Source organism: Diadema antillarum, unplaced genomic scaffold (genome assembly GCF_040938485.1).
Source record: "Diadema antillarum isolate AM-2024a unplaced genomic scaffold, OU_Dant_1.0 seq00001041_RagTag, whole genome shotgun sequence".
NCBI classification, from domain to species: domain Eukaryota; kingdom Metazoa; phylum Echinodermata; class Echinoidea; order Diadematoida; family Diadematidae; genus Diadema; species Diadema antillarum.
In genome coordinates, this window is record NW_027271872.1 from 809,633 (window position 1) to 827,769 (window position 18,137).

At 37.8% G+C, this 18,137-nt stretch overlaps 1 protein-coding gene across 2 annotated transcripts in view; it reads right to left on the reverse strand.

Annotated features, from left to right (window-relative positions):
• Positions 1–18,137, reverse strand: part of LOC139742988 (ras-related protein Rac2-like) — a 63,767-nt gene that overhangs the window by 12,890 nt on the left and 32,740 nt on the right. For both annotated transcript variants that reach the window (XM_071653495.1, XM_071653494.1), the window contains exon 3: positions 1,709–1,740. In XM_071653495.1, the coding sequence (XP_071509596.1) occupies positions 1,709–1,721 (13 nt within the window). In that variant the 5' untranslated portion in view covers positions 1,722–1,740. The remainder of the gene's footprint in view (positions 1–1,708; positions 1,741–18,137) is intronic.

Genomic DNA, 18,137 nt, shown 5'->3' on the forward strand with positions numbered 1-18,137 from the left:
TTCCAGAGAATCTCTATTAGGTTATACATGCATACACCAAGTGCAAAAAAAAATGATAATCCTGCTGGTATTGCATAAATATGAGGGAAATAGTAAAATTTCGAAGTGTTGCCCTTGGCCTTTGACCCCTGACCTTTGACCCATGAACCATAAATTCTCTAGATAATCACTGCCAGTCAGTACATGTATATATACTATGTTCCATGAAGATACCTTGAACAATTTCCAAGATATGGAGAAAAAAGTGAAGTTTTAATAATTTTACTTGACCTTTTGACCTTTGACCTTTGACTTCATGAACCCAAACTTTCACCAGAGAATCTTAATTGGGTAATACATGTATACACTAAGTTTCAAGAAAATATCTTCAAGCATTGCATAGTTATGGTAGAAATAGTGAAATTTTACGTATTTGACCTTGACCTTTTGACCTTTGACCTTGAGCATGTGCACCCAAAAGTTGATAGGCACAACTTCACCCCCTAATACACATACATGCCAAGTTTCATTAGGATACCTCAAAAGGTTTTTTAGTTACGCTGTCCACAAAATTCATTACGGACGGAAGGACGGACGGACGGACGGACGGAAAGACGGACGGACGGACGGACGGACGGACAACCCGAAAACATAATGCCTCCGGCACCACTTCGTGGCGGAGGCATAAAAATGTCAAATTTGGCTTTTTTTATATCTTTCTCTTGGATTCATTTAAACAGAAGCAACTTTAAGAGATAAATTGATTTCTTTTTTTTTCTTTTTTTGGTAGGTGGTCTACAATGCAATTGTCTTTTTTGACGAGCACTATTCCTGAAATGGCCCACCCCATTTCACATTTTAATCAGACCGTCATCACAATGTGCTGGAATGTACCAATCCCAATGTAGGTCTCAGAAGGTCCACGTCAGAACTAACACCCATCTAACAGACAAGTATACAAGGTGGACCATGCACAACTGAATGGAGTTTGAACCTCTCACCATGCTAACTTCCAGGAAAAGATATAATCTCTCGGAAAGTTATACGTCTATTAAACCAACAGGTGCTTTCGAGGAAATACCATATCTGTTCCTCCGACGTGTACCACTTTAAATGCCAGACAGACACCTTTACCAAACATACATGTGCAGACTTTAAAACAATAGCATTTCAAGACAGTCATACAGTGTACGTTGTAGACTCTTCCCACACACTACAATGCTACAAAGTAAACATGAAACCAAAAGAATTAAAGCACACCACGATAAGCCTCGCGGAAACCAAATCAAAACACAGCAAATAAAGCTGTGCTTTCATTCTTTTATTTTCTTTTCTTGTTTTAAGTCCTTTAAAGGGATGGTATAGTATTGGTTGAGTTGAGAATTCAGCTTTTAACTTTTTTTGCGAGATACTTAAAAACCACCTCATGAAAAGGCTGAAAAGCATATTCAAAGTTTATTTGGTGAAAATTGGTTTTGAAATGGCCAAGATATCAAAAAACAAAGTAAAACAAAGTGGTCCTAATAAAAGGCGGGTCCCACCTTTTATTAAGATGGCTTTATTTTGGCTTTCTCAGCTATTTAAAAACTGATTTTCATCAAATAGAATTTGAATTCCTTTTAGAATTATTTGCTCCCTAAGAGGTTAGAAACATCAAGTCCCATCTCAACCGAAACTGTAACATCCCTTTAAACTTAGAAAGCTCTTGTAGAGCTGATCATTTTCTTACCTCCTGTTTCCATAAAAGCTGTGTCCTAGTACCTGGATATTGTTGAAAAAGAAATAGAAAGAGAGAGAGAAAACATGATCATTAGGAAGACACAAAGTGATGTCATAGTTTCTAATGTTAGAAACACACTTCAAAGAATGATAAAGAACATGTGTCATACACGGTCAGCAGCGTGTGATATGGATCGGCTTTAATCCTGTACGATGAGATTGCGTCACAACATACACAATGAAGTCTTGAAGCTATATATAATTTTTGTAAAGCCTTCTTTGTGGCACAGCTTGTTGCCACAGTAACCAAGTGTCAAAATTTACATGGTACACAATTGCATACTTCAACTCAGTGGAAACATATTCCTTAGTATGTTCTGTTTTTTGTTTGCTTGTTTGGGTTTTTTTTTTTGAGAGAGAGCTCATGCTCAAAGCTTGCAACCATTGTTGCATAGATTAAAAGATGTGAAATTAGGGCCACTACCAGTAGAAAATGAAATATTCTTTTTACATATTCCATGTGTCTTTTTTGTGGGAATATCCCCCTCCCATCCTTCTTCACGAACAAACAAACAAACAAACAAACAAACAAACAAACAAACAAACAAACAAACAACTCTCTGTCTCTCTAAAGATAGATAGACTTACAGACAGATATGACAGACAGACAGATAGATAGATAGACAGACTGATAGAGAGATAAATAGATAGATAGATAGATAGATAGACAGATAGATAGATAGATAGATAGACAGATAGATAGATAGACAGATAGATAGATAGATAGACAGACAGATAGATAAATAGATAGACAGACAGATAGATAGATAAATAGATAGATAGATAGATAGATAGATAGATAGATAGATAAATAGATAGATAGACAGACCGATAGACAGACAGACAGATAGATAGACAGATAGATAGATAGATAGACAGACAGAGAGATAAGATAGATGAAGATAGGCTATGACAGTTCGTAGACAAGTGTTTCTGGTTTTCCTAAGTGGCAGACCTCTGCGGATTGCTCAGCACACAGACCTACTTCAAGACAAGTCACATGATCACTGGGGTCTGATGTCATAGCTCCTAACAGTGACAGACGGCATGGGACTGTCCCATATCTCCGGCCGCTCGACTCGACACACGGCAACGGTGAGAAAGTTTTCCCCGTGTTTTTCTCGCATTCCACGTACGCCCAATCGCGAGTCACATTTCATCCAGGCCTGCTCCTTTTGTTTCGGGGGACCTGGCACTCGAGAGTAACTTGATCTCTTCCCTCTCTTCCTCTCTCACTTTCTACTGCATCCTCTCCCAACCCCTTTCTCTTTTAAATTAAATTCCCCTGCGAGTAGGTTTCGGTATCAATTTTGCGCCTTTGCACACATGTGACTTGAGCGGACACCCACTGTGCATGGAATGACAACCGATACGTTGAAACACAGGCCACTTCCACGCCTAGTTACTACACAAAGGAACAAGCAAAGATCACAGTCGAATGTCAAAACATACAACCAACAGCCCTGTATGCTCAGAGCATTGTGGTAAATGTCAGTACGTCTCACAATTTATTGCACATGTCACAAGAAAGCCCTTTGTCACTGACTAGATTCTCCCATTCTACAGTGCGAGGAAGAGACATTCAGAATATGTGCATGAGTACATTTCCCTCTCTATTCATTCTTTTCACTAGCTAACATCTAGTATTATACGCAAAGGCACACAGTATGCCTCACTTAACCTACATGCACTTAGTTCTCAGGTTTAGGCCTGACCAGGTACATAAGCATTGGAAGAAGACAAATGTTCATCCCACAAAATGAAAACGAAACAAGCCTGTATTGGAGGGATACATTTATCAGTAGTATTGATATTATCAGGCCACACGTTCGCCTGTAGTGTTGTATCTTGAGGACTCTAGAGAGTGAAATTTGCTAAGATATCAGGGTAGCTGTTTTTCGCACTCTAGTACCTATAATAAAGTGGGCGGCAGCCAACATCAAATGTGTGTGTATGTGCGTGTATTTCTAAATCATGCCGCATTGAGGTACGTTGCAAGGCATAAATCTCCGTGCTTTGAGAGATGATCTTGCGCATGAAGTCAGTGCAACTTGATATCATTTTCCAACTCTGCCTGTACATGTTCCTGGTTACTGTCAAGTATAATCTGGTGCATTATATGTACTGCATACAGAAAAGCAACAGATACAGTCTGGAAGAGAGCAATTCACCCACTGAATCCTGGGGAAATTTTGCTGGGGAAGTCATCATCTTTGCATCATTAAACTGGCAGCTCTGAAATCTACTGCAGAATTATTATCAAATTTGCAACCCTGAATTTTGTGATAGAAATTATCATTTTATAATCATTAAAAATTGGCAACTCTGAAAACTGCTGCAGAAATATCATGTCATTAAATTGGCAACTCTGAATTTTGCTGCAGAAATAATCATTTTGTTATTAAATTGACAACTCTGAATTTTGCTCCAGATTAAATTGGCAACTTTGAATTTTGCTGCAGAAATTATCATCTTGTCATTAGATTGGCAACTCTGAATTTTACTGCATGTCTTACACTGCAGACAAATTATCTGAGGGAACCCAGACAGAGTCAGAAAATGTGCATAAAATCAGGAAAAAAAAAAGATTTGCAAACTTCAATCAGAAATACAGACTATAAATTCTTAAAATGTAGAGCAAATATAAGGAGCAATTATGAATTTAGTGACACATAGGAGTTTAAACCTAGGGTGGTCCACACCTTGAAATTTGAGCATGTTGCAATATGTGAATGTGTGAATATTGCGGAAGTTGTATGGTGCCCGGAGTGCACATCATGAGTGCATGCAATATTTCACGACTGATTTCACACTGTGCTTCTTACATTCGCTGTTCAGTCTCATGTTTTGGGCACAAATTTTCTGAGTAGTTTGATGTTTCTCAAGTTTTGGACGTATGTTTTTTTTTTTTCACATGTTTGATTACATTTTATTTTGCGCATGTTGCCAATTCCTGAGGATGTTGCATAGCATGTTGCTGGCTTTTGAGCATGTTGCACAAGAATGTGAGCATGTTGCAGTAATATACTCAATCTCTCCCTCTTAATCTAAACATGATGCAAATGTGATAGACAAACAAACTCATTAATATCATCGACCAAGTCCAAACAAACATCATACTCATTAAAGAGAATGGCCTATGTGTTCAATGATCAGAGGAAAAAAAAAAGACAGAAAAATAGAAAGGAATCACTGACGTACAGGTTCACATAAAATTGGTATCAACATTAATGACGTCTAGTTTGTATTATGACTTATATTTGTATTACAAAACAAACTATAGGAAGACTTTTATTATTTTTCTTCTTGTTCTCGGAACTGATGCATACAAGCTGTCATCTTAATGCTACAGGCAGGCATGTGACTCATTATTAAATCAAACACAGTGTGTCATACTTGGCAGTAAACTCATCCGAGCAGTGAGGTATGGAGAGTAAAACCATATGCAATGCAACACCCATGGTCTGACACGCAATCCCTCTTCACAGGATTCCAAGGCCGCCGAGGGCATTACAGTCAGTTTATGAGGCTGTCGAAGAAAAACGCTCTCTGCTGAATAATGCGCGGCAATGTCATTTGGCAGATCATGCGTGCGGGAGTGCGAGGCGTGACATGTCCCAATGGTTCAGCGACAAAAGGGAACAATTGTCCTAATAATATCTGTCTGACTTCCACCGATATTGTCACCTTGAGGTCATCATCACTACACACTACCATTCAGAATTTTCAGGGGATATCGTCATTTTTCTCTATGTAATAAGATAATAAAGATACAAACTGTATCAGGATAACCCTAACTCCCCCCCCCCCCCCCCCCCCCCCCGGACAATTACCCCTTTGCTAAATACTGTTTAGTGATTTAGTAATAAGCTGAGAGTAAAGATTAGGGTTGGGAAGGTTTAAAGTTAAAGTTTGGCTTAGGGTTAGGGTTAGGATTAGGCTCAGGATTAAGATTAGGGTTAGGGGTCAGGGGATGGGTCTGGGGTAATTGCCCAGGGGATAATTGCCCTAGACCCACAGAAACACTGAACAGTTTAAATCTAGTGCAGACAATACAAGTGAAGTGTGCATTTACATGTACATCAATTAACACCAGCATGAACAGAACAGTACTACATGAAAACTTGCTTTACAAAGAGATGTTTCAAGTATTTACACTGTAATGTGTGATTGAAAAGTTTTAGAGAATTGTTAATGTCTGGGGCATTAGTGCTGACCATAAAGCTTAAAGCTTGTGACAGGAATACTCGGTCGTTGAGCGTAAACCTTTGATTTTGGGGGATGAGAGACTAATTAAAGGAAAGTAATAGCACATGAGTGACAGAGATTACAATGTACATGAACATGACAATTATGTAAATAAATTAATTGTTGATATTGCATATCGGTATCCATATTGTCACATTGTTGTCATCAGTATAGTCGCATATAAACAGTATAATCACCATCATCAGTACTCATGTGATCACAGAGCTATCAACAGTTTCAATGAGGCATTATTACTGACAGTGTTTCCTGCAATTTAAAAGGATCATATAGTTTTGGTTGAGACCTGACTTCAGGTTTCTAACACTTTTTAGTGAGATAATGAGAAACCTCTTACGAGATATGAAAGAGCAAGTATTAAAGTCCACGAGGAATTCAATGTTTATTTGATGAAAACTGATTTTGAAATGGCTGAGATATCCAAATCAGAGCCATTCTATTACAATCACTTTGTTTTACTTTGTTTTTGGATGTTTCAGCCATTCCAAATCCGATTTTCATCAAGTAAACTTTGAATTCCTCCTAGAATGGTATGCTCTGTACTTTTCAGAAGTGTTTTCTTGGTATCTCACAAAAATTTAAACGCCCAGTTCTTATCTCCATCAATACTGTACCATCCCTTTAAGAGTGGTTCTCAGTGGTTCAATATGTAGCCAGGACAATTAATATTCATGTGTTTTTTTATTGCAATTAATATGTCGTTCAACATTTGAATAGGTCATAACAATGTTCAATGTCTATGACATAAATTATCTCCCGCGCCATAAAATCTTGCTGAACTATTCAAAGTCCACAAGCTCAATAGCCTTCTTGTTCTCAAGCATATTATTACTGATGCACAGCACATAGTATATAGCATATATTTGATATTTGATACCAGTATGAGATTTCTGTCTTTCTGCTAGTGTTACAATGTAATAAAGGTACAGACTGTACAACATCTGTCCAAAGTTGACAATATCAACTGTGATATATCTTTCTACCTCTTGCCTGCACTTCCCACATATCAAGTCTATGGAAGCAATGCCTTTGTGCGTCTCATGTTTATTAACTGATGTACATGTAGGTACCTATAAAGTGGACAGAATTAATGCCCTTCTACTCCTGATTTGTGAAGCCACTGAACAATTTCCCTCAAATTAATGCCTATCTACCAAAGTGACAGTATCTGGTAATAAACCTTGACAGAGTACAAAGTTTAAATAGTCTTTAGTGGTAACAATATGAGAATCAACCCCAGTATTACTTTTTTTTTCAATACTCAGAGTGGTGCAAATTTTGTACAGTTGTAAAAAACAAAGAACAAATGTTTGTCTGGAAATAGACACAAGACCGAAACTAGCTGAAATATTCTTTTGTATGTAAAAATGTTCTTATGTATAATGCGAAAATGGGATTCCATCCCAATGGAATCCCATTTTCTTTGCTCATTTTTCCAAATAGAACATACAGACAAACTACAACAAAATCCATTCAAATAAATAGAATTTCACAGGAAGCTGTTATTTTCCTTTCAGTGCAAACTGCAATGTACAATGTACAATATACAAACTGTCTCTCTATAGAATATGCATGATTGAGTGCTTAGAGCTTTTCCCGCTGCTAAGCTGCAAGTTTGCTATGGTTTGTAATATTCACTGAATAGGTTTGTTCATCGCATGATTAGCCATGTGATCGCATGCACATTTGTATGTCAATAAATACCAAACTTACAACCAATTCCAGCACTACATGTACATCATACGGCCAGAACCTCCAATGACCAATTTTGTTTTGTTAAAGGCACTGTTTACCATTTGCAGATGACACAAAAACCCAGTTCTTTAGTGCTTCAAAATAGCTCTGAAATGTTAGGGATAGAAACAACCAATGTAAAAAAAAAGTTAATCAGTATAATCAATGGTAAGTATTGCAAAATATACAAAATGTAAACAATAGTCATAATAAAATTGTTGCTAGGCTAAACCATCTACAGTTATGGTTTAGTGAGAAAAATAGTAATATCTCCTTATATTTTAGGCTTTATTGCGAACAGTTTATATGGAAGGATGTTTTGTGATACAACTGACCTACACATGTATAGGCATCAAATGTGATAATATTCTTTAAATCACTGCTCCCAATGGAATGGTAAACAGTACCTTTGAGTACAAGTGTAGCTCACGTGAGCAACAGTTAGGACCAAGAGCAAAATTGCATCTACAACAGCAACTTCAGGGCAACAACCAGTCAGCTGAGTGCACACGTGAGGTACAAAACAGGAAATTCTTCAGATATCTTATAAGGAATGCACATGAAATACAATGTATGTAATTTTGGTATAAAAAAGTGTAGCAGACTATCAATGTGTGAATGCTGAAAATGTCTTCATAAAGTTATGTACATGACTTCGGTCCTAAACATTTGGCCGTGATTGCAGTCAAATGCATTCTCATACCATTACACATATCATGATGAATCAGCCAAACAAACAAACAGCATCAAAATCAAGAAAACATGAAGACAAACACGCAAACAGACGACAAAATCTGTCAACTTGCAGACTGTTGTGTCTAAAAGCTCTCTCAAGAGACATAGAAGATAGTGGACCACACCACTTTGTGATGTTTTGTTGAACAGAAATATTAACTTTAACTACAGTGTACTAGCGATGAAGTGACTTTGCAATGCATGGGATTTGCATTGATGCATTCGGCAGCACTTTATAGGGATAACTTTGCAAAGCTACAACTGTATTATAGATCGGTGATTTCTAAAAACAACAACTAAAGGGGGACCTGCAACACACAGTCTCTGATTGAACTGCAAATTATCGTCATCTGTATACTTCACTCTATGGTGGTGTGGAGTAAACACGTATGCAATGAGTCATAAATCCAAGCTCTGCACAAATATTTGCATCTTCACAACACGCCTACCAGTATCCACAATAAAGTGATGTCTTGATACACTAAACAAATTATTAATAGCCATCTCCACCAAACAAACCAGGCATGAACATTTGCAGGGGTAGTGGTCTAAGTTAACTTTCTCATAACAACAAATTAAAATCCTCTTCATTCGAGTTGACGCCCTTCTCAGAACAGATTTAAATAAAAAAACACCAGGTTTTCTGCATGAATTGATTTCACAAAAACACCATTGGAATGAGCTTTGCATATAATACACTGAACATGTAAATACAATGAACTGGTGACAAACTGTATCTGAAAAGTATCAGGAGGGTGGGGCAAAATAGGGCAAGGCGTGGCAGGGCGGGGTGAGAGAGTGTAAGGTGTGGCAGGAAGAAACACTACTAATGAGAATTGTGTTTGTTGCTGAAAATAACCACTGCGACATTTGACCACAGCACCACTGCTCATTTGACGTAACGTCACAAGGAAATGATATTCACTCCCGGTGCCAGCCACCATACAGTGTAGCACATCAAGCGCAAGACACAGTCAACATTCTACAAAAGCAGGAGAAAAATTCACAGAACACTGTGAATAAGAATGCCTGAAAGAGCACCCATAGTCGCTTCAAGCTAAGAGCAACTTACGCTCAATTTGACCACTTTGCTACTCTCATATTCACTGTCCGTTTGAGAAGGAAGTTGGAGTATTCTGAAATAAGGCTTGTAGAAGGAGTGCTACATGTACATCTTTCAATAAAATTGAATCTACTGTGCACAGAGAAAGATATTTCAGATGTGAGCAGTAAAACAGACATTTTTATAACAGGCTGGCAAAACATTTATAGCAAAGCTGGATAAATCTCAGCAAAGTTGCAAGGATCTTAATGTTGGTAATCTAACAATTATAGTACTAGTAATGTCAACATCATTTTCTCCCTGAGGCCAGCCAATTCCGACCAAGCATCACATCAGCAAATGTCACAAAATTCTTTTTTTGGGGGGTGGGGGTGGGGGTAGACAGAAATAATATCTTATCCATCTCCCCCTCCCCCATTTCATCAATCAGTTTTCTATAGATCATTCCAATGGAAATAAACTTCTGCTTAATTTTGCTTTTAAAGTTTGAGTCTGAATGTTTTTGGTGGGGGGGGGGGTGGGGGTTGTAAGAAGATTAATAATGCCATAAATGGATTTTTTTTATGTTTTTTTTTTTAAATAGAAGCAAGCATTGGATATTGTGACTTCCAGAGCTGTCATTTCCTGCATCTACTCAGCTAATATTTCTATCCAAGCCCTCTCAAACAACATCATGGTATGCAAGTGAATGTCCTATACATCTGGCAAATGTTGTCATGGGAAGTTATCTTTGGGAGGAGCGATAAAAAGGAAAAAAAATAGACAGCAGTGGCTGGTGAGAAGGCTAAGGGAGAGGACTGACTCCTTGGGAGGGGAGGGTGAGATCTCTGCATGGTGAGTCTACACTTGATTGGTTCTGACCTCACCATCCAATGACTCATACATTGCGATGACATCACACTGTCCTTGTTTAACCCTTCTGGACCCGCCATCTCAGGAAAATTGCCATCGATATCAATTGCCTACATAAAACAGGTTGCACAGGGGGTAATGACTCGAGTTGAGGTCTGGGACCTCGATCCGACAGCTTCCTAATTTCCCATTTCAATTCATTTACAAAATTGTCTACAGCATCCATTATCAAGCTAAATGGATTCCCCCCACCCCCCAATACATTTGTGCTAAATCCTCTATTTGTTAAAAATAATGGCAACTGCAACAAGAACAATATACAGTTTTAGGTCACTCGAGGCCGCAGATGAATAAATTGAGATTAGTGTCCTTGACTATCTTCACACATTTCCTGGATATACATTGTAGATCGTACAATATGATTCCACAGTTGCCAGGAGGACAGAGTAGAAGAGTTTGCGATATAATATCCTACCATAACGGGTACATTTTGACATTTGAGATCCATATCGTATTTCAGGGTGCAAACTCCTCATCTAATATGTGGGACTGTGTGATATTCTGCCATGACTTGCACAATGCAGTCATTTCCTCTACGAGCTGCTCATCAAAACTAATGGCAGCTCATACGCTTTCTCGTATGAAACAACATCTCCAGCGCGGCAACTATTATTCTCATCTTCGGCTTTTGTCCACTCCCTAGGAAATCTCAATGACAGTTTTGGGACAATGAAAGCATTTTACGAGTTATTGTTTAATTTCTTGCCCTAAAGTGATTGGCCTTGAATGCAAGTTTGCTTAAGTATTTTCGCTCTTCATTGTTTGAGCCGTGTTTTAAAATGCTGCATGGGAAAAACACAACTCTCCATCGTACATTCGCAGGAAATGTTCTCCAAACACATGGGACTGGCCAGGCTACAAATGGGGATGTTACCAAAAAGTTGTCACGGGGGATACAGCCAAATTTCATTCCTATTTTCAGCATAATATAGAATTGGTGGATATTTTGCCAGGTCGGATCGGTCTATACCAGCAACATCATACACAATGTAAATGTACCATAGTTACAGCAAACAGTACAATATACATTGTACATATAGTACATTGTATTGTGAGTAGTCTATACACGTGTAGATTCAGACATACTAAAAGATGCCGAGTCTGGCCCCATCAATAAATCATATTTAAATACATTCATTTAAAACAGATACCCCTCGTCTCCAAATTATGACATCTGAGATGGACATCGCATATTTTTAAGCTAATATACGAAAAATTCAAAACCTCTTCCCCATTTTTACTTTTAAATATTTGGCAAAGTTGAGCTACCATCTGTTTTCTTCTTTGAAAAAATGCTTTCATCTCAATGTGGAACATCTCACCAGTGTTAAAGGTCCTGCTTAGCTTTGCGAGCAGTGATTTAAAAAAATGTTCAAGATATCACATTTGATGCATATGTGTAGGTCAGTTGTATCACAAAACTCATACCATATAAAATTTTTGCAATAAAGCCTAAAATATAAAGAGATATCACTACTTTTCTCAATTCTTATTATAACTATTGTTCATATCTTGATAACATCGATTATAGGGATTCAAATTTATACAGTGGTTGTTTCTATCCCTAACTCATATTTTAGAACTATTTTACAGCACTAATGCTGGGTTTTTGTTTCATCTTCAAAAGGTAAATTATGCCTTTAAAGGGCTCTTCTACTTTGTCTGTTTGAATGGAAGGGGAGAGTAAACCCTTTGGCCCGAATTCACGAAGGTAATACAAATGAAACCATGGTTTTAAACCATGGACAAAAACCATGGAGCGCCAAGTGTCGCAAAGGAATATTTCGTTACGAAATTGGTCATTTCGTCGACAAAACGACCGTTTCGTTAACGAAATCATCATTTTGTGGACGAAATGTTCATTTAGTTACAAAATGTTGTCATTTCGTTACAAAATAATCATTTCATCGACGAAATGACCATTTTCGTAACGAAATATTCCGTGCGACACTTGGCGCTCCATGGTTTTGTCCATGGTTCAAACCATGGTTTCATTTGTACCACCTTCGTGAATTCGGGTCTATTTGTGCTTAGAGTACTGATTGGCACAGAAAACCCTATAGCACTGTATATGTGACCCGCTACAACAAAAAGGTCCTAAAGTCGCGCACGGTCGAAGCCGTGAAAATCGAGTTTGAAGTCAGAGCATTAAAATTGGTCAAAACTTACGATTTTCTGATTTTGATATATTATTGGAGTCTCACATGTCTTCTATCATCTGTCGAAATTTTGAAGTAAAATGATAAAAGGAAAGACCAAAAAATAGCGTTTTTCTGAGCCATGTTTTTTGGCGTTTCAACGAAGCAGAAACTGGTTCGAAAATTTGGATCGAGCGCCACAGATAGGTTCCGCCCCTAACAACGACCAGAGTGATCTCATTGATCAGTTTGCTGCTTGCTGCTAACCGAAGCATGAAGCTCGCACACTGCCCAGTCGACTGGGTGCGTGCGGGCGGGGTGCGCTATGCTCAGCCGCTTCTCACATCCTGGTCACTGATTGGTTAGTGAGGAGACCGCCGACGCTGATGTGCTTGAATGAGCTCCTCGGGGGTTGCTAGGGCTTACCTTCTATTGTCCAGAGGTGAAAACTGACTTGCGTGTCCCTTGATCGCGATTGCGTCGAAAGGAAGATTTTTAGGGCGCTTTTCTCGAAACAGTGATTTTCCAGACATCTCGACATGCTCTCTTTTAAACATCGATATCTCCGCAGCCGATTACTTTTATAAAATGTGTTATATATCAATTTAAAGCAGAAAGATTAGGGGATTACATCATGCAATTTTCAAATAATCGACCTCGCCCGACTTTAGGATCATTTTGTTGTAGCGGGTCACATATATACTGTCCAAAGTCCTTGGCACAGAAAGTCTGGGTTTGGAGTTCAGTGCTTTGAAAAAAAATATTGAACTTATTTCCTTTGACTCTGAGACAGGGCAAGTGTCTAAAGTACACTTGAGGGTTATTTGCTAAGAAAGGTGTGGTTTAACATTAATCATGATATGGAGTGAATGTCACTTTCCAGAGTGAACGCAAGATGGGTGGGGCAAACCGCTGTGAGTCCTCAAATCCTCTCACCGCAAGAATGTTTGTTTAGACTCGGCTGAGGACCGGGGTTAGAATCTCCCGAAAATTGTATGATTAATAAACACACTATTGGTTATCTCGAGTGCGCAATGTGTCACCACTCTATTTAGAAAACGGGCAACGTCTCCTGTTCGTACCGTGCACTTTGTCACCGACCGAAGCTCCGATAGCTATCGCGTCGAAGGTGTGAACGGCCTGATTCTCTGCGATAGAGCACTATCTGAAAGCAGGAAGGCAGTTATGTAAACATTTGATATCTGACATGGTACATTGTATATGTACATTGTTGTATCATACAAACTGTAGGTCCCCTTTCCCCCCTCTATTTTCCTTCAAAATGTACAAGATTTTTCAGGCAGTACTTAAACATTTTTTTTTTTCAAACCCATAACGCAAGTTGTAAGTCTGTGTGATTCATAAAAAAGAAGAAAAAAAACTACCTCCAATAAGGTATTAAGTGTAACACATTGTTACATTGTTTGCAAATGTGAGTTATGGTGCAAATGCAATAATTCAAAAGCTCTTGAATACAATCTCACACCTGTCACTACTACTACTAGTACTACTACTACTACTACTACTACTACTACTACTACTACTACTACTACTACTAGTACTACTACTACTACTACTACTACTACTACTACTACTACTAGTACTACTACTACTTCTACTACTACTTTGACTACTACTACTACTACTGCTACTACTATTATTACTACTACTACTACTACAAAAAGTTGTACTATAATTACTACTACTACTACTACTACTACTACTACTACTACTACTACTACTACAGTACCACCCTTACTACTACTAAGTACTTCTGCTACTACATTGTACCACTGCCATGCCTATCAATATCATTCATGTCATTCATTCATTTATTTGGCAAAATTCATTCATATTTTATAACCAGCAGTAGCTCAGAATCACTAGCAGCAGTCACAGGAGCATGAAGGTGTATTCTATCATGATTCATTCCACTCAGTGCAGTAAATTCAATTGTAATTAATATAATGTACAATGCACAAGGTATGACCACATCCTATAATTTCGATGACATCATCGCTTTTGAAAGGGCCAAGGAAAAGAGATTGCATGCATCATCAGTGGGTGTACAACTCTGCCCACATTCATGCATGTACTTTACATTGTGCTGATGACAAGCTACAAATTGTACTTAAAGGTAAAACATAGTTCTCAGAAAGGGCCAAAAGTTACCTCCCACCATTTGGAACTTGCTTGCAATATATATTGGCAGGCTCTACCAGTAAATCTGTCTGGCTGATGCAATTTGCCGGGATAATGAGTTGTTTTGCACTACTTTGAGATCAAAAAGTGTGAAATAATAGTTGATGTACCCTCCTTCTATTCCTGAAGCACCCTCCTAGTTCAGTAGTGGGTAATACATTTTATGTGTAGAAGGCTGCCTATGTGATAATCAAATTGCGCCTTAGCAGTATCATCGAATCACATGCTGCTAACAAGCTGCACTCTTGTGCTATGGATACTGTTCTGGCCTGATATATTGTAATTGATGTACAGTGTAACTAAGTAGTTAAAAACATCACATACAGTTACTGCAGCAACCATGCTCAGGTACATGTATGCTCTGAGATTACATTACTTGTGGGATACCTTTTTGGGGTAATATTTCACATTTTTGTCATTACCCAACTGAAATCCACAATGGCATCAAAGCATTTTTTTCACAAATTTCTTCTGCCTATGCGTCCATTTATAACATAAATCAACAGTTTCTGCAGTCATGTGGAACCACTCCCTTTCAGGCACATTTGTGTGAACAAGTCCTTCGCTACGTAGTTGCATGGAGACTTCCTATCCCAGGGTATTCATTCTGCGAAAAAGAAGCTCTTTGGAGAATATACACTGCATATGGTGGATGAAGATTCAATAGTCTTAGATCAAGGCTCTTGTTCTTTACATTTTCTCTCCCCCACAGCACAACATGCCTCCTTGAGCATTGTACGGATTGGCGGAGGAAACCTGACATAATGTGTCTCTCGTGAAGCAACTTCCCTTTTCCCGGCGGATGAGTGGTCCACGGGTAGCAGGTTGTGCAACATTGTTGTAGGTAAAGATATGGATACACATGCAGGCCTGCATATTGTAGGTAACACAGCAGGGACACAACATTTAGGGGGACCCTATAGGTGAAACTACTCCGTAACTGCACTTAGTTTTATCATCATCGTCATTATCATTTTTTTTTTTAAATTAAGAAAGGAAGCCTAAAAAAAGATTGCTGGAATAAAAACAAAAACAATCATGAAGTCAATCAAATAATTTGTTTCAATGTGAAAGAACAAATATACTACATGTACATGTGCAACTGTTAGCAATTTTAGAAGAAACTTTTGCCAAAAGAAAAACATAAAGCTAAACATTTTTGCTGTAGAAACATGATATCCAATCCGAAGTAATGGAGCCATATCTAACAAACTACAGATGTTACAGATGTCTTTATCACCATTTCACTTGCATATTTTTGAAAAAATGGAATTCAATGGTTACATTGTATTGGCCGTTAGACTGTGGCACTCACTGCCTTTGAATTGAAGAGCAAAGGCATTTAAAATATTTTGTCAAATACACGTGTAAATGTCATTTGAAGCAGGTATGCACTGTTCTTCACTTCTGACATATACGCAGGCAACGCAAAGTTGTTGTTTTTTGTTTAATGTAGAGACTACCACGTTTAATGCTCATACATGATTGCAAAATTTTATATATACAATGTAATGGCATCTCAAATATTTGCCAACTGGCATCAACCCAAATTGTTACAGAGTGATCAATTTTACAGTTGATCTCCGGCATGTTCTTGCCATGGAATATATCATTATACTGACTAACTGAATCCTGGCTTATTGTCACCTACAATGTAGGATTGAATAGTGAACAGACTCCATGCACTTAACAATATTCTATTCACCACAAAGGTTTGCGAGCTCATGTTACATGGTGTGGAATAAATAGTGATACTGCCTGTACACACAAACTACTAGCACATCAACAGCGAAAAAGAAAAAGAAAAAGAAAAAACAAACAAACAAACTATATTGCGCAGGCTGTGAAACACTGCAAAGTGGTACAGTGTGTGTTTATTACCAAACCTGGGAAATTATGCTTGTGCATTACATTGTATGTATTCTCACTCATGGTTTTTCAGCCTCAACATGTATAATTATGCAGTTTTTAGTTCTTGTATGTAAGTGTCCACTTTCCAAGGTGGAATGTCTTGTCTTTGTCAGTTACTGCTATGTTAGGCAAGTCCCACACAAACCTCAGAATAGCTTTATGGCTACCCAGAGCTGATCATATGAAGTACAACATGTGTTTGAAAAAACGAATATACACTTTGCATTGTGTAATTGGCCTACTTAATTTATTACTTACCACAGCAATACATCATCACAGGCACATCTATGTTGTGTTTTGTTTTGCTTTTTAATGAAAAAAAAAAGAAATACTTTGGACAGTTCATAAAGATATTAAAGGCATGAAACGTGAAAGATGTTCCTTCTTTTCTGATCTGTATAGGATATGTAATTGAGTTCCCATGCTAGGCAGTATTATACTTTCTCACATGCCAAAACATTACACTATACACTTGTTGTAACAAAATCTTATACTGTAGTACAAACAATGTAGTGTATCTGTAAGACACTTATTCAAACCTTCAACCTTACAGAGGGGACAGTCCCCATATTAAAATAGTGAAGTCTTTCGAGAACACACTCTCAGAAGACAAATTACCCTATCACAGGAAATAACACTCAAAATTAAATTGCTAGAAAGCTGAATTCGAATATCCTAAACCCATATGACACGCTGCAAGTATCAAGTCTCATAGAAAGTAATCGGGTTGTATAAACCAATGGATACTTTCACATGCACATCAAGTGTGCCATATCATATGGCTTTAAATACCTTTTTAATGATTCCCATTTCCTCACTCAACTTGAACACAAACTGAGTATACAGAAAATTTACCAGCAATGTATCGATAGATTCACTATCTGAGCCATTTGAGAGAAGGAAGAAGTAATGTGCTTGAAAGTAAAAACAGGAAATATTCTAATGCCTTCCTTCAATAACTATTAAGCAAACATAATTTAACAGACAAAAGGTCTGGACTGATTAGATTAGAGGGTGGAAATCGATGGCTGCTAATTCAGACATAAATGAAAGATACGACTTCCACTATTAGTGTGGTGTCAAAGAATGAGTCACAGTAAACTAAGCATCACTCTTTAGATTGGCAATAAGATAACCTGATTTACATGTAATAGTAGTCAGCAATCACCTGCTGATTAAAATCACATTCAACTCTTGAACTCTACAACTACAAACTACAATATAAGAAATCAATTGTGCATTTGTAATTTCAAAGTAGTGTATAAGTACTGCAAAACAAGGAATGTTTGCTTGCATTTTAATTTTGCGAGCACCAACATTCGCAAGATTAAAATGCACGCGAAAGTTCTTCATGCTGCAAATGTACATGTGTATCGTGTTTTACAGGAAGTTGTTATTTTCGCAAGGGTTTAATTTTC